General features: G+C 50.0%; 1 protein-coding gene across 6 annotated transcripts in view; it reads right to left on the bottom strand.

Annotated features, from left to right (window-relative positions):
• The window catches only part of slit2 (slit homolog 2 (Drosophila)), a 270,241-nt gene that overhangs the window by 60,058 nt on the left and 182,683 nt on the right, over positions 1-27,500 (bottom strand). For all 6 annotated transcript variants that reach the window (XM_071408462.1, XM_071408457.1, XM_071408459.1 and 3 more), the window contains 4 exons: positions 25,273-25,347; positions 15,802-15,945; positions 14,262-14,405; positions 13,719-13,885 (listed from right to left, as the gene is read on the bottom strand). In XM_071408462.1, coding sequence (XP_071264563.1) covers positions 13,719-13,885; positions 14,262-14,405; positions 15,802-15,945; positions 25,273-25,347 — 530 coding nt within the window. The remainder of the gene's footprint in view (positions 1-13,718; positions 13,886-14,261; positions 14,406-15,801; positions 15,946-25,272; positions 25,348-27,500) is intronic.

Below are 27,500 nucleotides of genomic sequence, written 5' to 3' on the forward strand. Positions count from 1 at the left end.
AGGAGGGTGAGAGGAAGGAGAGAGGAAGGAGAGAGGAGAGAGGAGGGAGAGAGGAAGGAGAGAGGAAGGAGAGAGGAGGGAGAGAGGAAGGAGAGAGGAAGGAGAGAGGAGGGAGAGAGGAGGGAGAGAGGAAGGAGAGAGGAGGAGAGAGGAGGGAGAGAGGAAGGAGAGAGGAGAGAGAAGGGAGAGAGGAGGGAGAGAGGAGAGAGAGAGGAGAGAGAGAAGAAGGAGAGAGGAGGGATGTAAACTATAAGCCCAGAGGAGGAATGTACATATTGATGACAATGGTGACTGTTCTAGAGAAGTACTTCTACGTTCTAACACTGACTAAGTCTGGTTTATATCTAAGGTACCATCGTCGCAGGTGAAGTCCTGTTTGGGGTTAGGGTCCTGGACAGGACACTAGTCTATCTCCTGTTTCTGTAGTGAGGCAGCTTGATGTACAGTACACCCCCTGGACAGGACACTAGTCTATCTCCTGTTTCTGTAGTGAGACAGCTTGATGTATAGGACACCCCCTGGACAGGACACTAGTCTATCTCCTGTTTCTGTAGTGAGACAGCTTGATATACCAGGACACCCCCTGGACAGGACACTAGTCTATCTCCTGTTTCTGTAGTGAGACAGCTTGATGTACAGGACACTAGTCTATCTCCTGTTTCTGTAGTGAGACAGCTTGATGTACAGGACACCCCCTGGACAGGACACTAGTCTATCTCCTGTTTCTGTAGTGTGAGTCAGCTTGATGTACAGGACACCCCCTGGACAGGACACTAGTCTATCTCCTGTTTCTGTAGTGAGACAGCTTGATGTACAGGACACCCCCTGGACAGGACACTAGTCTATCTCCTGTTTAAACAGTGGGCTCAGCCCTCCTCCTCATGGTCCTGTGGTGTAGTGGTATAAACAGAGCCTTCAGTCCTCCTCCTCATGGTCCTGTGGTGTAGTGGTATAAACAGTGGCTCAGCCCTCCTCCTCATGGTCCTGTGGTGTAGTGGTATAAACAGTGGGCTCAGCCCTCCTCCTCATGGTCCTGTGGTGTAGTGGTATAAACAGTGGGCTCAGCCCTCCTCCTCGTGGTCCTGTGGTGTAGTGGTATAAACAGTGGGCTCAGTCCTCCTCCTCGTGGTCCTGTGGTGTAGTGGTATATACAGTGGGCTCAGCCCTCCTCCTCATGGTCCTGTGGTGTAGTGGTATAAACAGTGGGCTCAGTCCTCCTCCTCATGGTCCTGTGGTGTCATGGTATAAACAGTGGGCTCAGCCCTCCTCCTCATGGTCCTGTGGTGTAGTGGTATAAACAGTGGGCTCAGCCCTCCTCCTCGTGGTCCTGTGGTGTAGTGGTATAAACAGTGGGCTCAGTCCTCCTCCTCATGGTCCTGTGGTGTCATGGTATAAACAGTGGGCTCAGCCCTCCTCCTCATGGTCCTGTGGTGTAGTGGTATAAACAGTGGGCTCAGCCCTCCTCCTCATGGTCCTGTGGTGTAGTGGTATAAACAGTGGGCTCAGTCCTCCTCCTCGTGGTCCTGTGGTGTAGTGGTATAAACAGTGGGCTCAGCCCTCCTCTTCGTGGTCCTGTGGTGTAGTGGTATAAACAGTGGGCTCAGCCATCCTCCTCATGGTCCTGTGGTGTATTGGTATAAACAGTGGGCTCAGCCCTGCTCTTCATGGTCATGTGGTGTAGTGGTATAAACAGTGGGCTCAGCTCTCCTCCTCATGGTCCTGTGGTGTAGTGGTATAAACAGTGGGCTCAGCCCTCCTCCTCATGGTCCTGTGGTGTAGTGGTATAAACAGTGGGCTCAGCCCTCCTCCTCGTGGTCCTGTGGTGTAGTGGTATAAACAGTGGGCTCAGCCCTCCTCCTCGTGGTCCTGTGGTGTAGTGGTATAAACAGTGGGCTCAGCCCTCCTCCTCATGGTCCTGTGGTGTAGTGGTATAAACAGTGGGCTCAGTCCTCCTCCTCATGGTCCTATGGTGTAGTGGTATAAACAGTGGGCTCAGCCCTCCTCCTCATCGTCCTGTGGTGTAGTGGTATAAACAGTGGGCTCAGCCCTCATGGTCCTGTGGTGTAGTGGTATAAACAGTGGGCTCAGCCCTCCTCCTCGTGGTCCTGTGGTGTAGTGGTATAAACAGTGGGCTCAGCCCTCCTCCTCGTGGTCCTGTGGTGTAGTGGTATAAACAGTGGGCTCAGCCCTCCTCCTCATGGTCCTGTTGTGTAGTGGTATAAACAGTGGGCTCAGCCCTCCTCCTCATGGTCCTGTGGTGTAGTGGTATAAACAGTGGGCTCAGCCCTCCTCCTCATGGTCCTGTGGTGTAGTGGTATAAACAGTGGGCTCAGCCCTCCTCCTCATGGTCCTGTGGTGTAGTGGTATAAACAGTGGGCTCAGCCCTCCTCCTCATGGTCCTGTGGTGTCGTGGTATAAACAGTGGGCTCAGCCCTCCTCCTCATGGTCCTGTGGTGTAGTGGTATAAACAGTGGGCTCAGCCCTCCTCCTCGTGGTCCTGTGGTGTCGTGGTATAAACAGTGGGCTCAGTCCTCCTCCTCATGGTCCTGTGGTGTCGTGGTATAAACAGTAGGCTCAGCCCTCCTCCTCGTGGTCCTGTGGTGTAGTGGTATAAACAGTGGGCTCAGCCCTACTCCTCGTGGTCCTGTGGTGTAGTGGTATAAACAGTGGGCTCAGTCCTCCTCCTCGTGGTCCTGTGGTGTAGTGGTATAAACAGTGGGCTCAGCCCTCCTCCTCATGGTCCTGTGGTGTAGTGGTATAAACAGTGGGCTCAGTCCTCCTCCTCGTGGTCCTGTGGTGTAGTGGTATAAACAGTGGGCTCAGCCCTCATGGTCCTGTGGTGTCGTGGTATAAACAGTGGGCTCAGCCCTCCTCCTCATGGTCCTGTGGTGTCGTGGTATAAACAGTGGGCTCAGCCCTCCTCCTCGTGGTCCTGTGGTGTAGTGGTATAAACAGTGGGCTCAGCCCTCCTCCTCCTCATGGTCCTGTGGTGTAGTGGTATAAACAGTGGGCTCAGTCCTCCTCCTCGTGGTCCTGTGGTGTAGTGGTATAAACAGTGGGCTCAGCCCTACTCCTCATGGTCCTGTGGTGTAGTGGTATAAACAGTGGGCTCAGCCCTACTCCTCATGGTCCTGTGGTGTAGTGGTATGAACAGTGGGCTCAGCCCTCCTCCTCGTGGTCCTGTGGTGTAGTGGTATAAACAGTGGGCTCAGCCCTCCTCCTCGTGGTCCTGTGGTGTAGTGGTATAAACAGTGGGCTCAGCCCTCCTCCTCGTGGTCCTGTGGTGTAGTGGTATAAACAGTGGGCTCAGCCCTCATGGTCCTGTGGTGTCGTGGTATAAACAGTGGGCTCAGCCCTCCTCCTCATGGTCCTGTGGTGTAGTGGTATAAACAGTGGGCTCAGCCCTCCTCCTCGTGGTCCTGTGGTGTAGTGGTATAAACAGTGGGCTCAGTCCTCCTCCTCGTGGTCCTGTGGTGTAGTGGTATAAACAGTGGGCTCAGTCCTCCTCCTCGTGGTCCTGTGGTGTAGTGGTATAAACAGTGGGCTCAGTCCTCCTCCTCGTGGTCCTGTGGTGTCGTGGTCTAAGCAGAGCCTTCAGTCCTCCTCCTCATGGTCCTGTGGTGTAGTGGTATAAACTGTGGGCTCAGCCCTCCTCCTCATGGTCCTGTGGTGTAGTGGTATAAACAGTGGGCTCAGTCCTCCTCCTCGTGGTCCTGTGGTGTAGTGGTATAAACAGTGGGCTCAGCCCTCCTCCTCATGGTCCTGTGGTGTAGTGGTATAAACAGTGGGCTCAGCCCTCCTCCTCGTGGTCCTGTGGTGTAGTGGTATAAACAGTGGGCTCAACCCTCCCCCTCATGGTCCTGTGGTGTCGTGGTATAAACAGTGGGCTCAGCCCTCCTCCTCGTGGTCCTGTGGTGTAGTGGTATAAACAGTGGGCTCAGCCCTCCTCCTCGTGGTCCTGTGGTGTTGTGGTATAAACAGTGGGCTCAGCCCTCCTCCTCATGGTCCTGTGGTGTAGTGGTATAAACAGTGGGCTCAGCCCTCCTCCTCATGGTCCTGTGGTGTAGTGGTATAAACAGTGGGCTCAGTCCTCCTCCACGTGGTCCTGTGGTGTAGTGGTATAAACAGTGGGCTCAGCCCTACTCCTCATGGTCCTGTGGTGTAGTGGTATAAACAGTGGGCTCAGCCCTACTCCTCATGGTCCTGTGGTGTAGTGGTATAAACAGTGGGCTCAGCCCTCCTCCTCGTGGTCCTGTGGTGTAGTGGTATAAACAGTGGGCTCAGCCCTCCTCCTCGTGGTCCTGTGGTGTAGTGGTATAAACAGTGGGCTCAGCCCTCCTCCTCGTGGTCCTGTTGTGTAGTGGTATAAACAGTGGGCTCAGCCCTCATGGTCCTGTGGTGTCGTGGTATAAACAGTGGGCTCAGCCCTCCTCCTCATGGTCCTGTGGTGTAGTGGTATAAACAGTGGGCTCAGCCCTCCTCCTCGTGGTCCTGTGGTGTAGTGGTATAAACAGTGGGCTCAGCCCTCATGGTCCTGTGGTGTCGTGGTATAAACAGTGGGCTCAGCCCTCCTCCTCATGGTCCTGTGGTGTAGTGGTATAAACAGTGGGCTCAGTCCTCCTCCTCATGGTCCTGTGGTGTCGTGGTATAAACAGTGGGCTCAGCCCTCCTCCTCGTGGTCCTGTGGTGTAGTGGTATAAACAGTGGGCTCAGCCCTCCTCCTCGTGGTCCTGTGGTGTCGTGGTCTAAGCAGAGCCTTCAGTCCTCCTCCTCATGGTCCTGTGGTGTAGTGATATAAACTGTGGGCTCAGCCCTCCTCCTCATGGTCCTGTGGTGTAGTGGTATAAACAGTGGGCTCAGTCCTCCTCCTCGTGGTCCTGTGGTGTAGTGGTATAAACAGTGGGCTCAGCCCTCCTCCTCATGGTCCTGTGGTGTAGTGGTATAAACAGTGGGCTCAGCCCTCCTCCTCATGGTCCTGTGGTGTAGTGGTATAAACAGTGGGCTCAGCCCTCCCCCTCATGGTCCTGTGGTGTCGTGGTATAAACAGTGGGCTCAGCCCTCCTCCTCGTGGTCCTGTGGTGTAGTGGTATAAACAGTGGGCTCAGCCCTCCTCCTCGTGGTCCTGTGGTGTCGTGGTATAAACAGTGGGCTCAGCCCTCCTCCTCATGGTCCTGTGGTGTAGTGGTATAAACAGTGGGCTCAGCCCTCCTCCTCATGGTCCTGTGGTGTAGTGGTATAAACAGTGGGCTCAGTCCTCCTCCTCGTGGTCCTGTGGTGTAGTGGTATAAACAGTGGGCTCAGCCCTCTTCCTCATGGTCCTATGGTGTAGTGGTATAAACAGTGGGCTCAGCCCTCCTCCTCATGGTCCTGTGGTGTAGTGGTATAAACAGTGGGCTCAGCCCTGCTCTTCATGGTCCTGTGGTGTATTGGTATAAACAGTGGGCTCAGCCCTGCTCTTCATGGTCCTGTGGTGTAGTGGTATAAACAGTGGGCTCAGCCCTCCTCCTCATGGTCCTGTGGTGTAGTGGTATAAACAGTGGGCTCAGCCCTCCTCCTCATGGTCCTGTGGTGTAGTGGTATAAACAGTGGGCTCAGCCCTCCTCCTCATGGTCCTGTGGTGTAGTGGTATAAACAGTGGGCTCAGCCCTCCTCCTCATGGTCCTGTGGTGTAGTGGTATAAACAGTGGGCTCAGCCCTCCTCCTCGTGGTCCTGTGGTGTAGTGGTATGAACAGTGGGCTCAGCCCTCCTCTTCGTGGTCCTGTGGTGTAGTGGTATAAACAGTGGGCTCAGCCCTCCTCCTCATGGTCCTGTGGTGTAGTGGTATAAACAGTGGGCTCAGCCCTCCTCCTCGTGGTCCTGTGGTGTAGTGGTATAAACAGTGGGCTCAGCCCTCCTCCTCGTGGTCCTGTGGTGTAGTGGTATAAACAGTGGGCTCAGCCCTCCTCATGGTCCTGTGGTGTAGTGGTATAAACAGTGGGCTCAGTCCTCCTCCTCATGGTCCTGTGGTGTCGTGGTATAAACAGTGGGCTCAGCCCTCCTCCTCGTGGTCCTGTGGTGTAGTGGTATAAACAGTGGGCTCAGCCCTCCTCCTCGTGGTCCTGTGGTGTCGTGGTATAAACAGTGGGCTCAGTCCTCCTCCTCATGGTCCTGTGGTGTCGTGGTATAAACAGTGGGCTCAGCCCTCCTCCTCATGGTCCTGTGGTGTAGTGGTATAAACAGTGGGCTCAGCCCTCCTCTTCATGGTCCTGTGGTGTAGTGGTATAAACAGTGGGCTCAGCCCTCCTCCTCGTGGTCCTGTGGTGTAGTGGTATAAACAGTGGGCTCAGCCCTCCTCCTCATGGTCCTGTGGTGTCGTGGTATAAACAGTGGGCTCAGCCCTCCTCCTCGTGGTCCTGTGGTGTCGTGGTATAAACAGTGGGCTCAGCCCTCCTCCTCGTGGTCCTGTGGTGTCGTGGTATAAACAGTGGGCTCAGCCCTCCTCCTCGTGGTCCTGTGGTGTAGTGGTATAAACAGTGGGCTCAGCCATCCTCCTCATGGTCCTGTGGTGTAGTGGTATAAACAGTGGGCTCAGCCCTGCTCTTCATGGTCATGTGGTGTAGTGGTATAAACAGTGGGCTCAGCTCTCCTCCTCATGGTCCTGTGGTGTAGTGGTATAAACAGTGGGCTCAGCCCTCCTCCTCGTGGTCCTGTGGTGTAGTGGTATAAACAGTGGGCTCAGCCCTCCTCCTCGTGGTCCTGTGGTGTAGTGGTATAAACAGTGGGCTCAGCCCTCCTCCTCATGGTCCTGTGGTGTAGTGGTATAAACAGTGGGCTCAGTCCTCCTCCTCATGGTCCTATGGTGTAGTGGTATAAACAGTGGGCTCAGCCCTCCTCCTCATCGTCCTGTGGTGTAGTGGTATAAACAGTGGGCTCAGCCCTCATGGTCCTGTGGTGTAGTGGTATAAACAGTGGGCTCAGCCCTCCTCCTCGTGGTCCTGTGGTGTAGTGGTATAAACAGTGGGCTCAGCCCTCCTCCTCGTGGTCCTGTGGTGTAGTGGTATAAACAGTGGGCTCAGCCCTCCTCCTCATGGTCCTGTTGTGTAGTGGTATAAACAGTGGGCTCAGCCCTCCTCCTCATGGTCCTGTGGTGTAGTGGTATAAACAGTGGGCTCAGCCCTCCTCCTCATGGTCCTGTGGTGTAGTGGTATAAACAGTGGGCTCAGCCCTCCTCCTCATGGTCCTGTGGTGTAGTGGTATAAACAGTGGGCTCAGCCCTCCTCCTCATGGTCCTGTGGTGTCGTGGTATAAACAGTGGGCTCAGCCCTCCTCCTCATGGTCCTGTGGTGTAGTGGTATAAACAGTGGGCTCAGCCCTCCTCCTCGTGGTCCTGTGGTGTCGTGGTATAAACAGTGGGCTCAGTCCTCCTCCTCATGGTCCTGTGGTGTCGTGGTATAAACAGTAGGCTCAGCCCTCCTCCTCGTGGTCCTGTGGTGTAGTGGTATAAACAGTGGGCTCAGCCCTACTCCTCGTGGTCCTGTGGTGTAGTGGTATAAACAGTGGGCTCAGTCCTCCTCCTCGTGGTCCTGTGGTGTAGTGGTATAAACAGTGGGCTCAGCCCTCCTCCTCATGGTCCTGTGGTGTAGTGGTATAAACAGTGGGCTCAGTCCTCCTCCTCGTGGTCCTGTGGTGTAGTGGTATAAACAGTGGGCTCAGCCCTCATGGTCCTGTGGTGTCGTGGTATAAACAGTGGGCTCAGCCCTCCTCCTCATGGTCCTGTGGTGTCGTGGTATAAACAGTGGGCTCAGCCCTCCTCCTCGTGGTCCTGTGGTGTAGTGGTATAAACAGTGGGCTCAGCCCTCCTCCTCCTCATGGTCCTGTGGTGTAGTGGTATAAACAGTGGGCTCAGTCCTCCTCCTCGTGGTCCTGTGGTGTAGTGGTATAAACAGTGGGCTCAGCCCTACTCCTCATGGTCCTGTGGTGTAGTGGTATAAACAGTGGGCTCAGCCCTACTCCTCATGGTCCTGTGGTGTAGTGGTATGAACAGTGGGCTCAGCCCTCCTCCTCGTGGTCCTGTGGTGTAGTGGTATAAACAGTGGGCTCAGCCCTCCTCCTCGTGGTCCTGTGGTGTAGTGGTATAAACAGTGGGCTCAGCCCTCCTCCTCGTGGTCCTGTGGTGTAGTGGTATAAACAGTGGGCTCAGCCCTCATGGTCCTGTGGTGTCGTGGTATAAACAGTGGGCTCAGCCCTCCTCCTCATGGTCCTGTGGTGTAGTGGTATAAACAGTGGGCTCAGCCCTCCTCCTCGTGGTCCTGTGGTGTAGTGGTATAAACAGTGGGCTCAGTCCTCCTCCTCGTGGTCCTGTGGTGTAGTGGTATAAACAGTGGGCTCAGTCCTCCTCCTCGTGGTCCTGTGGTGTAGTGGTATAAACAGTGGGCTCAGTCCTCCTCCTCGTGGTCCTGTGGTGTCGTGGTCTAAGCAGAGCCTTCAGTCCTCCTCCTCATGGTCCTGTGGTGTAGTGGTATAAACTGTGGGCTCAGCCCTCCTCCTCATGGTCCTGTGGTGTAGTGGTATAAACAGTGGGCTCAGTCCTCCTCCTCGTGGTCCTGTGGTGTAGTGGTATAAACAGTGGGCTCAGCCCTCCTCCTCATGGTCCTGTGGTGTAGTGGTATAAACAGTGGGCTCAGCCCTCCTCCTCGTGGTCCTGTGGTGTAGTGGTATAAACAGTGGGCTCAACCCTCCCCCTCATGGTCCTGTGGTGTCGTGGTATAAACAGTGGGCTCAGCCCTCCTCCTCGTGGTCCTGTGGTGTAGTGGTATAAACAGTGGGCTCAGCCCTCCTCCTCGTGGTCCTGTGGTGTTGTGGTATAAACAGTGGGCTCAGCCCTCCTCCTCATGGTCCTGTGGTGTAGTGGTATAAACAGTGGGCTCAGCCCTCCTCCTCATGGTCCTGTGGTGTAGTGGTATAAACAGTGGGCTCAGTCCTCCTCCACGTGGTCCTGTGGTGTAGTGGTATAAACAGTGGGCTCAGCCCTACTCCTCATGGTCCTGTGGTGTAGTGGTATAAACAGTGGGCTCAGCCCTACTCCTCATGGTCCTGTGGTGTAGTGGTATAAACAGTGGGCTCAGCCCTCCTCCTCGTGGTCCTGTGGTGTAGTGGTATAAACAGTGGGCTCAGCCCTCCTCCTCGTGGTCCTGTGGTGTAGTGGTATAAACAGTGGGCTCAGCCCTCCTCCTCGTGGTCCTGTTGTGTAGTGGTATAAACAGTGGGCTCAGCCCTCATGGTCCTATGGTCTCGTGGTATAAACAGTGGGCTCAGCCCTCCTCCTCATGGTCCTGTGGTGTAGTGGTATAAACAGTGGGCTCAGCCCTCCTCCTCGTGGTCCTGTGGTGTAGTGGTATAAACAGTGGGCTCAGCCCTCATGGTCCTGTGGTGTCGTGGTATAAACAGTGGGCTCAGCCCTCCTCCTCATGGTCCTGTGGTGTAGTGGTATAAACAGTGGGCTCAGTCCTCCTCCTCATGGTCCTGTGGTGTCGTGGTATAAACAGTGGGCTCAGCCCTCCTCCTCGTGGTCCTGTGGTGTAGTGGTATAAACAGTGGGCTCAGCCCTCCTCCTCGTGGTCCTGTGGTGTCGTGGTCTAAGCAGAGCCTTCAGTCCTCCTCCTCATGGTCCTGTGGTGTAGTGATATAAACTGTGGGCTCAGCCCTCCTCCTCATGGTCCTGTGGTGTAGTGGTATAAACAGTGGGCTCAGTCCTCCTCCTCGTGGTCCTGTGGTGTAGTGGTATAAACAGTGGGCTCAGCCCTCCTCCTCATGGTCCTGTGGTGTAGTGGTATAAACAGTGGGCTCAGCCCTCCTCCTCATGGTCCTGTGGTGTAGTGGTATAAACAGTGGGCTCAGCCCTCCCCCTCATGGTCCTGTGGTGTCGTGGTATAAACAGTGGGCTCAGCCCTCCTCCTCGTGGTCCTGTGGTGTAGTGGTATAAACAGTGGGCTCAGCCCTCCTCCTCGTGGTCCTGTGGTGTCGTGGTATAAACAGTGGGCTCAGCCCTCCTCCTCATGGTCCTGTGGTGTAGTGGTATAAACAGTGGGCTCAGCCCTCCTCCTCATGGTCCTGTGGTGTAGTGGTATAAACAGTGGGCTCAGTCCTCCTCCTCGTGGTCCTGTGGTGTAGTGGTATAAACAGTGGGCTCAGCCCTCTTCCTCATGGTCCTATGGTGTAGTGGTATAAACAGTGGGCTCAGCCCTCCTCCTCATGGTCCTGTGGTGTAGTGGTATAAACAGTGGGCTCAGCCCTGCTCTTCATGGTCCTGTGGTGTATTGGTATAAACAGTGGGCTCAGTCCTGCTCTTCATGGTCCTGTGGTGTAGTGGTATAAACAGTGGGCTCAGCCCTCCTCCTCATGGTCCTGTGGTGTAGTGGTATAAACAGTGGGCTCAGCCCTCCTCCTCATGGTCCTGTGGTGTAGTGGTATAAACAGTGGGCTCAGCCCTCCTCCTCATGGTCCTGTGGTGTAGTGGTATAAACAGTGGGCTCAGCCCTCCTCCTCATGGTCCTGTGGTGTAGTGGTATAAACAGTGGGCTCAGCCCTCCTCCTCGTGGTCCTGTGGTGTAGTGGTATGAACAGTGGGCTCAGCCCTCCTCTTCGTGGTCCTGTGGTGTAGTGGTATAAACAGTGGGCTCAGCCCTCCTCCTCATGGTCCTGTGGTGTAGTGGTATAAACAGTGGGCTCAGCCCTCCTCCTCGTGGTCCTGTGGTGTAGTGGTATAAACAGTGGGCTCAGCCCTCCTCCTCGTGGTCCTGTGGTGTATTGGTATAAACAGTGGGCTCAGCCCTCCTCATGGTCCTGTGGTGTAGTGGTATAAACAGTGGGCTCAGTCCTCCTCCTCATGGTCCTGTGGTGTCGTGGTATAAACAGTGGGCTCAGCCCTCCTCCTCGTGGTCCTGTGGTGTAGTGGTATAAACAGTGGGCTCAGCCCTCCTCCTCGTGGTCCTGTGGTGTCGTGGTATAAACAGTGGGCTCAGTCCTCCTCCTCATGGTCCTGTGGTGTCGTGGTATAAACAGTGGGCTCAGCCCTCCTCCTCATGGTCCTGTGGTGTAGTGGTATAAACAGTGGGCTCAGCCCTCCTCTTCATGGTCCTGTGGTGTAGTGGTATAAACAGTGGGCTCAGCCCTCCTCCTCGTGGTCCTGTGGTGTAGTGGTATAAACAGTGGGCTCAGCCCTCCTCCTCATGGTCCTGTGGTGTCGTGGTATAAACAGTGGGCTCAGCCCTCCTCCTCGTGGTCCTGTGGTGTCGTGGTATAAACAGTGGGCTCAGCCCTCCTCCTCGTGGTCCTGTGGTGTCGTGGTATAAACAGTGGGCTCAGCCCTCCTCCTCGTGGTCCTGTGGTGTCGTGGTATAAACAGTGGGCTCAGCCCTCCTCCTCGTGGTCCTGTGGTGTAGTGGTATAAACAGTGGGCTCAGCCCTCCTCCTCATGGTCCTGTGGTGTAGTGGTATAAACAGTGGGCTCAGCCCTCATGGTCCTGTGGTGTAGTGGTATAAACAGTGGGCTCAGCCCTCCTCCTCGTGGTCCTGTGGTGTAGTGGTATAAACAGTGGGCTCAGTCCTCCTCCTCGTGGTCCTGTGGTGTAGTGGTATAAACAGTGGGCTCAGTCCTCCTCCTCGTGGTCCTGTGGTGTAGTGGTATAAACAGTGGGCTCAGCCCTCCTCCTCGTGGTCCTGTGGTGTAGTGGTATAAACAGTGGGCTCAGCCCTCCTCCTCGTGGTCCTGTGGTGTAGTGGTATAAACAGTGGGCTCAGTCCTCCTCCTCGTGGTCCTGTGGTGTAGTGGTATAAACAGTGGGCTCAGCACTCCTCCTCATGGTCCTGTGATGTAGTGGTATAAACAGTGGGCTCAGCCCTCCTCCTCGTGGTCCTGTGGTGTCGTGGTATAAACAGTGGGCTCAGCACTCCTCCTCATGGTCCTGTGGTGTAGTGGTATAAACAGTGGGCTCAGCCCTCCTCCTCATGGTCCTGTGGTGTAGTGGTATAAACAGTGGGCTCAGCCCTCCTCCTCATGGTCCTGTGGTGTAGTGGTATAGACAGTGGGCTCAGTCCTCCTCCTCGTGGTCCTGTGGTGTAGTGGTATAAACAGTGGGCTCAGCCCTCCTCCTCGTGGTCCTGTGGTGTAGTGGTATAAACAGTGGGCTCAGCCTTCCTCCTCGTGGTCCTGTGGTGTAGTGGTATAAACAGTGGGCTCAGCCCTCGTGGTCCTGTGGTGTAGTGGTATAAACAGTGGGCTCAGCCCTCCTCCTCATGGTCCTGTGGTGTAGTGGTATAAACAGTGGGCTCAGCCCTCCTCCTCATGGTCCTGTGGTGTAGTGGTATAAACAGTGGGCTCAGCCCTCCTCCTCATGGTCCTGTGGTGTCGTGGTATAAACAGTGGGCTCAGCCCTCCTCCTCGTGGTCCTGTGGTGTCGTGGTATAAACAGTGGGCTCAGCCCTCCTCCTCATGGTCCTGTGGTGTAGTGGTATAAACAGTGGGCTCAGCCATCCTCCTCGTGGTCCTGTGGTGTAGTGGTATAAACAGTGGGCTCAGCCCTCCTCCTCGTGGTCCTGTGGTGTAGTGGTATAAACAGTGGGCTCAGCCCTCGTGGTCCTGTGGTGTAGTGGTATAAACAGTGGGCTCAGCCCTCCTCCTCATGGTCCTGTGGTGTAGTGGTATAAACAGTGGGCTCAGCCCTCCTCCTCATGGTCCTGTGGTGTAGTGGTATAAACAGTGGGCTCAGCCCTCGTGGTCCTGTGGTGTCGTGGTATAAACAGTGGGCTCAGCCCTCCTCCTCATGGTCCTGTGGTGTAGTGGTATAAACAGTGGGCTCAGCCCTCGTGGTCCTGTGGTATCGTGGTATAAACAGTGGGCTCAGCCCTCCTCCTCATGGTCCTGTGGTGTAGTGGTATAAACAGTGGGCTCAGTCCTCCTCCTCGTGGTCCTGTGGTGTAGTGGTATAAACAGTGGGCTCAGCCCTCCTCCTCATGGTCCTGTGGTGTAGTGGTATAAACAGTGGGCTCAGCCCTCCTCCTCATGGTCATGTGGTGTAGTGGTATAAACAGTGGGCTCAGCCCTCCTCCTCAAGGTCCTGTGGTGTAGTGGTATAAACAGTGGGCTCAGCCCTCGTGGTCCTGTGGTGTAGTGGTATAAACAGTGGGCTCAGCCCTCCTCCTCGTGGTCCTGTGGTATAAACAGTGGGCTCAGCCCTCCTCCTCGTGGTCCTGTGGTGTAGTGGTATAAACAGTGGGCTCAGCCCTCGTGGTCCTGTGGTGTAGTGGTATAAACAGTGGGCTCAGCCCTCCTCCTCGTGGTCCTGTGGTGTAGTGGTATAAACAGTGGGCTCAGTCCTCCTCCTCATGGTCCTGTGGTGTATTGGTATAAACAGTGGGCTCAGCCCTCCTCCTCATGGTCCTGTGGTGTCGTGGTATAAACAGTGGGCTCAGCCCTCCTCCTCATGGTCCTGTGGTGTAGTGGTATAAACAGTGGGCTCAGCCCTCATGGTCCTGTGGTGTAGTGGTATAAACAGTGGGCTCAGCCCTCCTCCTCATGGTGTTGCTTCCAGGACCATCGATGTCTGGGTGTTTTTTTCACTGAGCAAGGCATATATCCACGTCCTCAGGACCTTTTCAAACGTCCCAAATCCAATGCTATTTCTAGTGACCAGGCTGATGTGTGTGTGTGTATATAGTGTGTGTGTGTTTGTGTGTTTACCATCGTCGCAGGTGAAGTCCTGTCCGGCTACATCCTGAATCGGGATCTCTTTCAGGAAGTAAGGGTTCTGACAGCGGGGGTTGCCCGTGACGATACGCTTCCTCCTCAGCCAATCGCCAAGCCATGCCAGATGGCAGTTACAGGTGAAGGGATTGGCCAGCAGGTTCCTGAGAACATACACAGGAGAGGTCAGTTACAGGTGAAGGGATTGGCCAGCTGGTTCCTGAGAACATACACAGGGGAGATCAGTTACAGGTGAAGGGATTGGCCAGCTGGTTCCTGAGAACATACACAGGAGAGGTCAGTTACAGGTGAAGGGATTGGCCAGCTGGTTCCTGAGAACATACACAGGAGAGATCAGTTACAGGTGAAGGGATTGGCCAGCTGGTTCCTGAGAACATACACAGGAGAGATCAGTTACAGGTGAAGGGATTGGCCAGCTGGTTCCTGAGAGGTCAGTTACAGGTGAAGGGATTGGCCAGCTGGTTCCTGAGAGGTCAGTTACAGGTGAAGGGATTGGCCAGCTGGTTCCTGGATACTCACAGTGTGGACAGGGCGTGCAGTGTGTCGAAGGCTCCCGGGGTCATAGAGGTGATCAGGTTGTCGTAGAGGGACAGCAGTCTGACAGAACTCAGACCCACAAAGCTGCTGTTACTCACACACCTAATACGGTTACTCCTCAACATACTAGAGAGAGAGAGGGGGGGAGAGAGAGAGAGGGGAGAGAGAGAGAGAGAGAGAGAGAGGGGGAGAGAGAGAGAGGGGGAGAGGGAGAGAGAGAGAGAGAGGGGGAGAGAGAGAGAGAGGGAGAGAGGGGAGAGAGAGAGAGGGAGAAGAGAGAGAGAGGACAGAGAGAGAGAGAGGGGAGAGAGAGAGAGAGAGAGAGAGAGAGAGAGAGAGAGAGAGAGAGAGAGAGAGAGAGAGAGAGAGAGAGAGAGAGGACAGCGAGAGAGAGAGTGGAGAGAGAGAGAGAGAGAGGACAGAGAGAGAGAGAGAGTGGAGAGAGAGAGAGAGAGAGAGAGAGAGAGAGAGAGAGAGAGAGAGAGAGAGAGAGAGAGAGAGAGAGAGAGAGAGAGAGAGAGAGGGAGAGAAGGGGGGAGGGAGAAAGAGAGGGAGAGAGAGTTAGGGAGAGGAGAGAAAGAGAGAGAGAGAGAAGGGGGAGGGAGAGATGCAGACATTAATTGATAAAGGGGTACCAGCTGAAATAAGACAGTCAGGGATATTAACTGCATCAACTGAGGGATTTACAGTCTGTCTCAGTGTGTGTCTCTCAGTGTGTGTGTATCTCAGTGTGTGTGTCTCAGTGTGTCTTAGTGTGTGTCTCATTGTGTGTGTCTAAGTGTGTGTGTGTGTGTGTGTGTCTCAGTGTGTCTTAGTGTGTGTCTCAGTGTGTGTGTCTAAGTGTGTGTCTAAGTGTGTGTGTCTCAGTGTGTGTGTCTCTCAGTGTGTGTGTCTCAGTGTGTGTCTCAGTGTGTGTGTCTCAGTGTGTGTGTCTCAGTGTGTGTCTCTCAGTGTGTCTTAGTGTGTGTCTCAGTGTGTGTGTCTCAGTGTGTGTCTCTCAGTGTGTCTTAGTGTGTGTCTCAGTGTGTGTGTCTCAGTGTGTGTCTCAGTGTGTGTCTCTCAGTGTGTGTGTATCACAGTGTGTGTGTCTCAGTGTGTCTTAGTGTGTGTCTCAGTGTGTGTGTCTCAGTGTGTGTCTAAGTGTGTGTGTCTCAGTGTGTGTGTCTCTCAGTGTGTGTGTCTCAGTGTGTGTCTCAGTGTGTGTGTCTCAGTGTGTGTGTCTCAGTGTGTGTCTCTCAGTGTGTGTGTATCTCAGTGTGTGTGTCTCAGTGTGTGTCTAAGTGTGTGTGTGTACCCACAGTGTGCGCAGTCCGTTGAGGCCCTGCAGCATGCAGTGTGTCTCAGTGTGTGTGTGTGTGTGTGTGTGTGTGTGTGTGTGTGTGTGTGTGTGTGTGTGTGTGTGTGTGTGTGTGTGTGTGTGTGTGTGTGTGTGTGTGTGTGTGTGTGTGTGTGTGTGTGTGTGTGTGTGTGTGTGTGTGTGTGTGTGTGTGTGTGTGTGTGTGTGTGTGTGTGTGGTACCCACAGTGTCCTCAGTCCGTTGAGGCCCTGTAGCATGCCGTGGTGGATGGTTTCCAGTCTGTTAGAAGTCAGGATCAACTCATTGACTCCCGTCGCTCCTTCAAATGTCCCCTCCTCTATGTCACTGATACGGTTGTTACTAAGGTTACTAAGGAGAGAGAGATACGGTTGTTACTGAGGTTACTATGGAGAGAGATACGGTTGTTACTGAGGTTACTAAGGAGAGAGAGATACGGTTGTTACTGAGGTTACTAAGGAGAGAGAGATACGGTTGTTACTAAGGTTACTAAGGAGAGAGAGATACGGTTGTTACTGAGGTTACTAAGGAGAGAGAGATACGGTTGTTACTGAGGTTACTAAGGAGAGAGAGATACGGTTGTTACTGAGGTTACTAAGGAGAGAGAGATACGGTTGTTACTGAGGTTACTAAGGAGAGAGAGATACGGTTGTTACTAAGGTTACTAAGGAGAGAGAGATACGGTTGTTACTAAGGTTACTAAGGAGAGAGAGATACGGTTGTTGCTAAGGTTACTAAGGAGAGAGAGATACGGTTGTTACTGAGGTTACTAAGGAGAGAGAGATACGGTTGTTGCTAAGGTTACTAAGGAGAGAGAGATACGGTTGTTACTGAGGTTACTAAGGAGAGAGAGATACGGTTGTTGCTAAGGTTACTAAGGAGAGAGAGATACGGTTGTTACTGAGGTTACTAAGGAGAGAGAGATACGGCTGTTACTGAGGTTACTAAGGAGAGAGAGATACGGTTGTTACTGAGGTTACTACGGAGAGAGAGATACGGTTGTTACTGAGGTTACTATGGAGAGAGAGATACGGTTGTTACTAAGGTTACTACGGAGAGAGATACGGTTGTTACTAAGGTTACTAAGGAGAGAGAGATACGGTTGTTACTAAGGTTACTACGGAGAGAGAGATACGGTTGTTACTAAGGTTACTAAGGAGAGAGAGATACGGTTGTTACTAAGGTTACTACGGAGAGAGAGATACGGTTGTTACTGAGGTTACTAAGGAGAGAGAGATACGGTTGTTACTGAGGTTACTAAGGAGAGAGAGATACGGTTGTTACTGAGGTTACTATGGAGAGAGAGATACGGTTGTTACTAAGGTTACTACGGAGAGAGATACGGTTGTTACTAAGGTTACTAAGGAGAGAGAGATACGGTTGTTACTGAGGTTACTAAGGAGAGAGAGATACGGTTGTTACTAAGGTTACTAAGGAGAGAGAGATACGGTTGTTACTGAGGTTACTAAGGAGAGAGAGATACGGTTGTTACTAAGGTTACTACGGAGAGAGATACGGTTGTTACTAAGGTTACTAATGAGAGAGAGATACGGTTGTTACTGAGGTTACTAAGGAGAGAGAGATACGGTTGTTACTGAGGTTACTAAGGAGAGAGAGATACGGTTGTTACTGAGGTTACTAAGGAGAGAGAGATACGGTTGTTACTGAGGTTACTAAGGAGAGAGAGATACGGTTGTTACTGAGGTTACTAAGGAGAGAGAGATACGGTTGTTACTAAGGTTACTAAGGAGAGAGAGATACGGTTGTTACTGAGGTTACTAAGGAGAGAGAGATACGGTTGTTACTGAGGTTACTACGGAGAGAGAGATACGGTTGTTACTGAGGTTACTAAGGAGAGAGATACGGTTGTTACTGAGGTTACTAAGGAGAGAGAGATACGGTTGTTACTGAGGTTACTAAGGAGAGAGAGATACGGTTGTTACTGAGGTTACTAAGGAGAGAGAGATACGGTTGTTACTGAGGTTACTAAGGAGAGAGAGATACGGTTGTTACTGAGGTTACTAAGGAGAGAGAGATACGGTTGTTACTGAGGTTACTAAGGAGAGAGATACGGTTGTTACTGAGGTTACTACAGAGAGAGATACGGTTGTTACTAAGGTTACTAAGGAGAGAGAGATACGGTTGTTACTGAGGTTACTACGGAGAGAGAGATACGGTTGTTACTGAGGTTACTAAGGAGAGAGAGATACGGTTGTTACTGAGGTTACTAAGGAGAGAGAGATACGGTTGTTACTAAGGTTACTAAGGAGAGAGAGATACGGTTGTTACTGAGGTTACTACGGAGAGAGAGATACGGTTGTTACTGAGGTTACTACGGAGAGAGAGATACGGTTGTTACTAAGGTTACTAAGGAGAGAGAGATACGGTTGTTACTGAGGTTACTAAGGAGAGAGAGATACGGTTGTTACTAAGGAGAGAGAGATACGGTTGTTACTGAGGTTACTAAGGAGAGAGAGATACGGTTGTTACTGAGGTTACTAAGGAGAGAGAGATACGGTTGTTACTGAGGTTACTACGGAGAGAGAGATACGGTTGTTACTGAGGTTACTAAGGAGAGAGAGATACGGTTGTTACTGAGGTTACTAAGGAGAGAGATACGGTTGTTACTGAGGTTACTAAGGAGAGAGAGATACGGTTGTTACTGAGGTTACTAAGGAGAGAGAGATACGGTTGTTACTGAGGTTACTACAGAGAGAGATACGGTTGTTACTGAGGTTACTAAGGAGAGAGAGATACGGTTGTTACTGAGGTTACTAAGGAGAGAGAGATACGGTTGTTACTGAGGTTACTAAGGAGAGAGAGATACGGTTGTTACTGAGGTTACTAAGGAGAGAGAGATACGGTTGTTACTAAGGTTACTAAGGAGAGAGAGATACGGTTGTTACTGAGGTTACTACGGAGAGAGAGATACGGTTGTTACTGAGGTTACTAAGGAGAGAGAGATACGGTTGTTACTGAGGTTACTAAGGAGAGAGAGATACGGTTGTTACTGAGGTTACTAAGGAGAGAGAGATACGGTTGTTACTGAGGTTACTAAGGAGAGAGAGATACGGTTGTTACTGAGGTTACTAAGGAGAGAGAGATACGGTTGTTACTAAGGTTACTAAGGAGAGAGAGATACGGTTGTTACTGAGGTTACTAAGGAGAGAGAGATACGGTTGTTACTGAGGTTACTAAGGAGAGAGAGATACGGTTGTTACTAAGGTTACTAAGGAGAGAGAGATACGGTTGTTACTAAGGTTACTAAAGAGAGAGATACGGTTGTTACTAAGGTTACTACGGAGAGAGAGATACGGTTGTTACTGAGGTTACTACGGAGAGAGAGATATGGTTGTTACTGAGGTTACTACGGAGAGAGAGATACGGTTGTTACTAAGGTTACTAAGGAGAGAGAGATACGGTTGTTACTGAGGTTACTACGGAGAGAGAGATACGGTTGTTACTAAGGTTACTAAGGAGAGAGAGATACGGTTGATACTAAGGTTACTAAGGAGAGAGAGATACGGTTGTTACTAAGGTTACTAAGGAGAGAGAGATACGGTTGTTACTAAGGTTACTAAGGAGAGAGAGATACGGTTGTTACTGAGGTTACTAAGGAGAGAGAGATACGGTTGTTACTGAGGTTACTAAGGAGAGAGAGATATGGTTGTTACTAAGGTTACTAAGGAGAGAGAGATACGGTTGTTACTGAGGTTACTAAGGAGAGAGAGATACGGTTGTTACTGAGGTTACTAAGGAGAGAGAGATACGGTTGTTACTGAGGTTACTACGGAGAGAGAGATACGGTTGTTACTGAGGTTACTAAGGAGAGAGAGATACGGTTGTTACTAAGGTTACTAAGGAGAGAGAGATACGGTTGTTACTGAGGTTACTAAGGAGAGAGAGATACGGTTGTTACTAAGGTTACTAAGGAGAGAGAGATACGGTTGTTACTGAGGTTACTACGGAGAGAGAGATACGGTTGTTACTGAGGTTACTAAGGAGAGAGAGATACGGTTGTTACTGAGGTTACTAAGGAGAGAGAGATACGGTTGTTACTGAGGTTACTAAGGAGAGAGAGATACGGTTGTTACTGAGGTTACTAAGGAGAGAGAGATACGGTTGTTACTGAGGTTACTAAGGAGAGAGAGATACGGTTGTTACTGAGGCTACTAAGGAGAGAGAGATACGGTTGTTACTGAGGTTACTAAGGAGAGAGAGATACGGTTGTTACTGAGATAACTAAGGAGAGAGAGATACGGTTGTTACTGAGGTTACTAAGGAGAGAGAGATACGGTTGTTACTGAGGTTACTAAGGAGAGAGAGATACGGTTGTTACTGAGGTTACTAAGGAGAGAGAGATACGGTTGTTACTGAGGTTACTAAGGAGAGAGAGATACGGTTGTTACTGAGGTTACTAAGGAGAGAGAGATACGGTTGTTACTGAGGTTACTATGGAGAGAGAGATACGGTTGTTACTGAGGTTACTATGGAGAGAGAGATACGGTTGGTACTAAGGTTACTAAGGAGAGAGAGATACGGTTGTTACTGAGGTTACTAAGGAGAGAGAGATACGGTTGTTACTGAGGTTACTAAGGAGAGAGAGATACGGTTGTTACTGAGGTTACTACGGAGAGAGAGATACGGTTGTTACTGAGGTTACTAAGGAGAGAGAGATACGGTTGTTACTGAGGTTACTAAGGAGAGAGAGATACGGTTGTTACTGAGGTTACTAAGGAGAGAGAGATACGGTTGTTACTGAGGTTACTAAGGAGAGAGAGATACGGTTGTTACTGAGGTTACTAAGGAGAGAGAGATACGGTTGTTACTGAGGTTACTAAGGAGAGAGAGATACGGTTGTTACTGAGGTTACTAAGGAGAGAGAGATACGGTTGTTACTGAGGTTACTAAGGAGAGAGAGATACGGTTGTTACTGAGGTTACTAAGGAGAGAGATATACGGTTGTTACTGAGGTTACTACGGAGAGAGAGATACGGTTGTTACTGAGGTTACTACAGAGAGAGATACGGTTGTTACTAAGGTTACTAAGGAGAGAGAGATACGGTTGTTACTGAGGTTACTAAGGAGAGAGAGATACGGTTGTTACTGAGGTTACTACAGAGAGAGATACGGTTGTTACTAAGGTTACTAAGGAGAGAGAGATACGGTTGTTACTGAGGTTACTAAGGAGAGAGAGATACGGTTGTTACTGAGGTTACTAAGGAGAGAGATATACGGTTGTTACTGAGGTTACTAAGGAGAGAGAGATACGGTTGTTACTGAGGTTACTATAGAGAGAGATACGGTTGTTACTAAGGTTACTAAGGAGAGAGAGATACGGTTGTTACTGATGTTACTAAGGAGAGAGAGATACGGTTGTTACTGAGGTTACTAAGGAGAGAGAGATACGGGTGTTACTGAGGTTACTACGGAGAGAGAGATACGGTTGTTACTAAGGAGAGAGAGATACGGTTGTTACTGAGGTTACTACGGAGAGAGAGATACTGTTGTTACTGAGGTTACTACGGAGAGAGAGATACGGTTGTTACTAAGGTTACTAAGGAGAGAGAGATACGGTTGTTACTGAGGTTACTAAGGAGAGAGATACGGTTGTTACTAAGGTTACTACGGAGAGAGAGATACGGTTGTTACTGAGGTTACTAAGGAGAGAGAGATACGGTTGTTACTGAGGTTACTAAGGAGAGAGAGATACGGTTGTTACTGAGGTTACTAAGGAGAGAGAGATACGGTTGTTACTGAGGTTACTACGGAGAGAGAGATACGGTTGTTACTAAGGTTACTAAGGAGAGAGAGATACGGTTGTTACTGAGGTTACTAAGGAGAGAGAGATACGGTTGTTACTGAGGTTACTAAGGAGAGAGAGATACGGTTGTTACTGAGGTTACTAAGGAGAGAGAGATACGGTTGTTACTAAGGTTACTACGGAGAGAGAGATACGGTTGTTACTGAGGTTACTAAGGAGAGAGAGATACGGTTGTTACTGAGGTTACTAAGGAGAGAGAGATACGGTTGTTACTGAGGTTACTAAGGAGAGAGAGATACGGTTGTTACTGAGGTTACTACGGAGAGAGAGATACGGTTGTTACTGAGGTTACTAAGGAGAGAGAGATACGGTTGTTACTGAGGTTACTAAGGAGAGAGAGATACGGTTGTTACTGAGGTTACTAAGGAGAGAGAGATACGGTTGTTACTGAGGTTACTAAGGAGAGAGAGATACAGTTGTTACTAAGGTTACTACGGAGAGAGAGATACGGTTGTTACTAATGAGAGAGATACGGTTGTTACTAAGGTTACTAAGGAGAGAGAGATACGGTTGTTACTGAGGTTACTAAGGAGAGAGAGATACAGTTGTTACTAAGGTTACTACGGAGAGAGAGATACGGTTGTTACTAAGGTTACTAAGGAGAGAGAGATACGGTTGTTACTGAGGTTACTAAGGAGAGAGAGATACGGTTGTTACTGAGGTTACTAAGGAGAGAGAGATACGGTTGTTACTAAGGTTACTAAGGAGAGAGAGATACGGTTGTTACTGAGGTTACTAAGGAGAGAGAGATACGGTTGTTACTGAGGTTACTAAGGAGAGAGAGATACGGTTGTTACTGAGGTTACTAAGGAGAGAGAGATACGGTTGTTACTGAGGTTACTAAGGAGAGAGAGATACGGTTGTTACTGAGGTTACTAAGGAGAGAGAGATACGGTTCTTACTAAGGTCACTAAGGAGAGAGAGATACGGTTGTTACTGAGGTTACTAAGGAGAGAGAGATACGGTTGTTACTGAGGTTACTAAGGAGAGAGAGATACGGTTGTTACTAAGGTTACTAAGGAGAGAGAGATACGGTTGTTACTAATGAGAGAGATACGGTTGTTACTAAGGTTACTAAGGAGAGAGAGATACGGTTGTTACTGAGGTTACTAAGGAGAGAGAGATACGGTTGTTACTGAGGTTACTAAGGAGAGAGAGATACGGTTCTTACTAAGGTCACTAAGGAGAGAGAGATACGGTTGTTACTGAGGTTACTAAGGAGAGAGAGATACGGTTGTTACTGAGGTTACTAAGGAGAGAGAGATACGGTTGTTACTAAGGTTACTAAGGAGAGAGAGATACGGTTGTTACTGAGGTTACTAAGGAGAGAGAGATACGGTTGTTACTGAGGTTACTAAGGAGAGAGAGATACGGTTGTTACTGAGGTTACTAAGGAGAGAGAGATACGGTTGTTACTGAGGTTACTACGGAGAGAGAGATACGGTTGTTACTGAGGTTACTAAGGAGAGAGAGATACGGTTGTTACTGAGGTTACTAAGGAGAGAGAGATACGGTTGTTACTGAGGTTACTAAGGAGAGAGAGATACGGTTGTTACTGAGGTTACTACGGAGAGAGAGATACGGTTGTTACTAAGGTTACTAAGGAGAGAGAGATACGGTTGTTACTAAGGTTACTAAGGAGAGAGAGATACGGTTGTTACTAAGGTTACTAAGGAGAGAGAGATACGGTTGTTACTGAGGTTACTAAGGAGAGAGAGATACGGTTGTTACTAAGGTTACTAAGGAGAGAGAGATACGGTTGTTACTGAGGTTACTAAGGAGAGAGAGATACGGTTGTTACTAAGGTTACTAAGGAGAGAGAGATACGGTTGTTACTGAGGTTACTACGGAGAGAGAGATACGGTTGTTACTGAGGTTACTAAGGAGAGAGAGATACGGTTGTTACTGAGGTTACTAAGGAGAGAGAGATACGGTTGTTACTGAGGTTACTAAGGAGAGAGAGATACGGTTGTTACTAAGGTTACTAAGGAGAGAGAGATACGGTTGTTACTGAGGTTACTAAGGAGAGAGAGATACGGTTGTTACTGAGGTTACTAAGGAGAGAGAGATACGGTTGTTACTAAGGTTACTAAGGAGAGAGAGATACGGTTGTTACTGAGGTTACTAAGGAGAGAGAGATACGGTTGTTACTAAGGTTACTAAGGAGAGAGAGATACGGTTGTTACTGAGGTTACTAAGGAGAGAGAGATACGGTTGTTACTGAGGTTACTAAGGAGAGAGAGATACGGTTGTTACTGAGGTTACTAAGGAGAGAGAGATACGGTTGTTACTGAGGTTACTAAGGAGAGAGAGATACGGTTGTTACTGAGGTTACTAAGGAGAGAGAGATACGGTTGTTACTAAGGTTACTAAGGAGAGAGAGATACGGTTGTTACTGAGGTTACTAAGGAGAGAGAGATACGGTTGTTACTAAGGTTACTAAGGAGAGAGAGATACGGTTGTTACTAAGGTTACTAAGGAGAGAGAGATACGGTTGTTACTGAGGTTACTAAGGAGAGAGAGATACGGTTGTTACTAAGGTTACTAAGGAGAGAGAGATACGGTTGTTACTGAGGTTACTACGGAGAGAGATACGGTTGTTACTGAGGTTACTAAGGAGAGAGAGATACGGTTGTTACTAAGGTTACTAAGGAGAGAGAGATACGGTTGTTACTGAGGTTACTAAGGAGAGAGAGATACGGTTGTTACTGAGGTTACTAAGGAGAGAGAGGAAAGGTTTTCAAACTGACTGGAAAAGACCATGATGTAACATACAATGAACCACCTTGGTTGATATTTGACTGAGTTGTAAACTTGGTGTTAAAACGGAATGAACCTTGGAAACCATTGATTGGCTGAATGAACCGTGGAAACCATTGATTGGCTGAATGAACTGTGGAAACCATTGATTGGCTGAGATACTTACATCTTCCTGAGTTGAGGCAGCCTCTTAAAGAACCCTGCTGATTGGCTGAGATACTTACATCTTCCTGAGTTGAGGCAGCCTCTTAAAGAACCCTGCTGATTGGCTGAGATACTTACATCTTCCTGAGTTGAGGCAGCCTCTTAAAGAACCCTGCTGATTGGCTGAGATACTCACATCTTCCTGAGTTGAGGCAGCCTCTTAAAGAACCCTGCTGATTGGCTGAGATACTCACATCTTCCTGAGTTGAGGCAGCCTCTTAAAGAACCCTGTTGATTGGCTGAGATACTCACATCTTCCTGAGTTGAGGCAGCCTCTTAAAGAACCCTGTTGATTGGCTGAGATACTCACATCTTCCTGAGTTGAAGCAGCCTCTTAAAGAACCCTGTTGATTGGCTGAGATACTTACATCTTCCTGAGTTGAGGCAGCCTCTTAAAGAACCATGTTGATTGGCTGAATGAACCGTGGGAACCATTGATTGGCTGAGATACTTACATCTTCCTGAGTTGAGGCAGCCTCTTAAAGAACCCTGCTGATTGGCTGAGATACTTACATCTTCCTGAGTTGAGGCAGCCTCTTAAAGAACCCTGCTGATTGGCTGAGATACTCACATCTTCCTGAGTTGAGGCAGCCTCTTAAAGAACCCTGCTGATTGGCTGAGATACTCACATCTTCCTGAGTTGAGGCAGCCTCTTAAAGAACCCTGTTGATTGGCTGAGATACTCACATCTTCCTGAGTTGAGGCAGCCTCTTAAAGAACCCTGTTGATTGGCTGAGATACTCACATCTTCCTGAGTTGAAGCAGCCTCTTAAAGAACCCTGTTGATTGGCTGAGATACTTACATCTTCCTGAGTTGAGGCAGCCTCTTAAAGAACCATGTTGATTGGCTGAATGAACCGTGGGAACCATTGATTGGCTGAGATACTTACATCTTCCTGAGTTGAGGCAGCCTCTTAAAGAACCCTGTTGCCTCCAGCACTGAAAACTCATTGTTGTTCAGACGACTAGAGAGAGACAGAGGGAGGGAAGGAGAGAGGGAGGGAGGAAGGAGAGAGGGAGAGAGAGAGGGAGAGAAGGAAGGAGAGAGGGAGGGAGAGAGGGAAAGGGAGAGAGAGGGGGGAGAGAGCGAAGAGAGAACACAAAGATGACAGATGTCAGCCTGTCAGTCTCTCAGTCTCTCAGTCTGTCAGTGTGAGTCTGTGTTCCTGAATGTATGGTATCTCCTAACTCACAGTTCCTGTGTGTGTGGTATCTCCTAACTCACAGTTCCTGTGTGTGTGGTATCTCCTAACTCACAGTTCCTGTGTGTGTGGTATCTCCTAACTCACAGTTCCTGTGTGTGTGGTATCTCCTAACTCACAGTTCCTGTGTGTGTGGTATCTCCTAACTCACAGTTCCTGTGTGTGTGGTATCTCCTAACTCACAGTTCCTGTGTGTGTGGTATCTCCTAACTCACAGTTCCTGTGTGTGTGGTATCTCCTAACTCACAGTTCGTGTGTGTGTGGTATCTCCTAACTCACAGTTCGTGTGTGTGTGGTATCTCCTAACTCACAGTTCCTGTGTGTGTGGAATCTCTTAACTCACAGTTCCTGTGTGTGTGGTATCTCCTAACTCACAGTTCCTGTGTGTGTGGTATCTCCTAACTCACAGTTCCTGTGTGTGTGGTATCTCCTAACTCACAGTTCCTGTGTGTGTGGTATCTCCTAACTCACAGTTCCTGTGTGTGTGGTTTCTCCTAACTCACAGTTCCTGTGTGTGTGGTATCTCCTAACTCACAGTTCCTGTGTGTGTGGTATCTCCTAACTCACAGTTCGTGTGTGTGTGGTATCTCCTAACTCACAGTTCCTGTGTGTGTGGTATCTCCTAACTCACAGTTCCTGTTCCTGTGTGTGTGGTATCTCCTAACTCACAGTTCCTGTGTGTGTGGTATCTCCTAACTCACAGTTCCTGTGTGTGTGGTATCTCCTAACTCACAGTTCCTGTGTGTGTGGTATCTCCTAACTCACAGTTCCTGTGTGTATGGTATCTCCTAACTCACAGTTCCTGTGTGTGTGGTATCTCCTAACTCACAGTTCCTGTGTGTGTGGTATCTCCTAACTCACAGTTCATGTGTGTGTGGTATCTCCTAACTCACAGTTCCTGTGTGTGTGGTATCTCCTAAATCACAGTTCCCGTGTGTGTGGTATCTCCTAACTCACAGTTCCCGTGTGTGTGGTATCTCCTAACTCACAGTTCCCGTGTGTGTGGTATCTCCTAACTCACAGCTCCCGTGTGTGTGGTATCTCCCAACTCACAGTTCCTGTGTGTGTGGTATCTCCAAACTCACAGTTCCTGTGTGTGTGGTATCTCCTAACTCACAGTTCCTGTGTGTGTGGTATCTCCTAACTCACAGTTCCTGTGTGTGTGGTATCTCCTAACTCACAGTTCCTGTGTGTGTGGTATCTCCTAACTCACAGTTCCTGTGTGTGTGGTATCTCCTAACTCACAGTTCCTGTGTGTGTGGTATCTCCTAACTCACAGTTCCTGTGTGTGTGGTATCTCCTAACTCACAGTTCCTGTGTGTGTGGTATCTCCTAACTCACAGTTCGTGTGTGTGTGGTATCTCCTAACTCACAGTTCGTGTGTGTGTGGTATCTCCTAACTCACAGTTCCTGTGTGTGTGGTATCTCTTAACTCACAGTTCCTGTGTGTGTGGTATCTCCTAACTCACAGTTCCTGTGTGTGTGGTATCTCCTAACTCACAGTTCCTGTGTGTGTGGTATCTCCTAACTCACAGTTCCTGTGTGTGTGGTATCTCCTAACTCACAGTTCCTGTGTGTGTGGTTTCTCCTAACTCACAGTTCCTGTGTGTGTGGTATCTCCTAACTCACAGTTCCTGTGTGTGTGGTATCTCCTAACTCACAGTTCGTGTGTGTGTGGTATCTCCTAACTCACAGTTCCTGTGTGTGTGGTATCTCCTAACTCACAGTTCCTGTTCCTGTGTGTGTGGTATCTCCTAACTCACAGTTCCTGTGTGTGTGGTATCTCCTAACTCACAGTTCCTGTGTGTGTGGTATCTCCTAACTCACAGTTCCTGTGTGTGTGGTATCTCCTAACTCACAGTTCCTGTGTGTATGGTATCTCCTAACTCACAGTTCCTGTGTGTGTGGTATCTCCT

Source organism: Salvelinus alpinus, chromosome 6 (genome assembly GCF_045679555.1).
Source record: "Salvelinus alpinus chromosome 6, SLU_Salpinus.1, whole genome shotgun sequence".
NCBI classification, from domain to species: domain Eukaryota; kingdom Metazoa; phylum Chordata; class Actinopteri; order Salmoniformes; family Salmonidae; genus Salvelinus; species Salvelinus alpinus.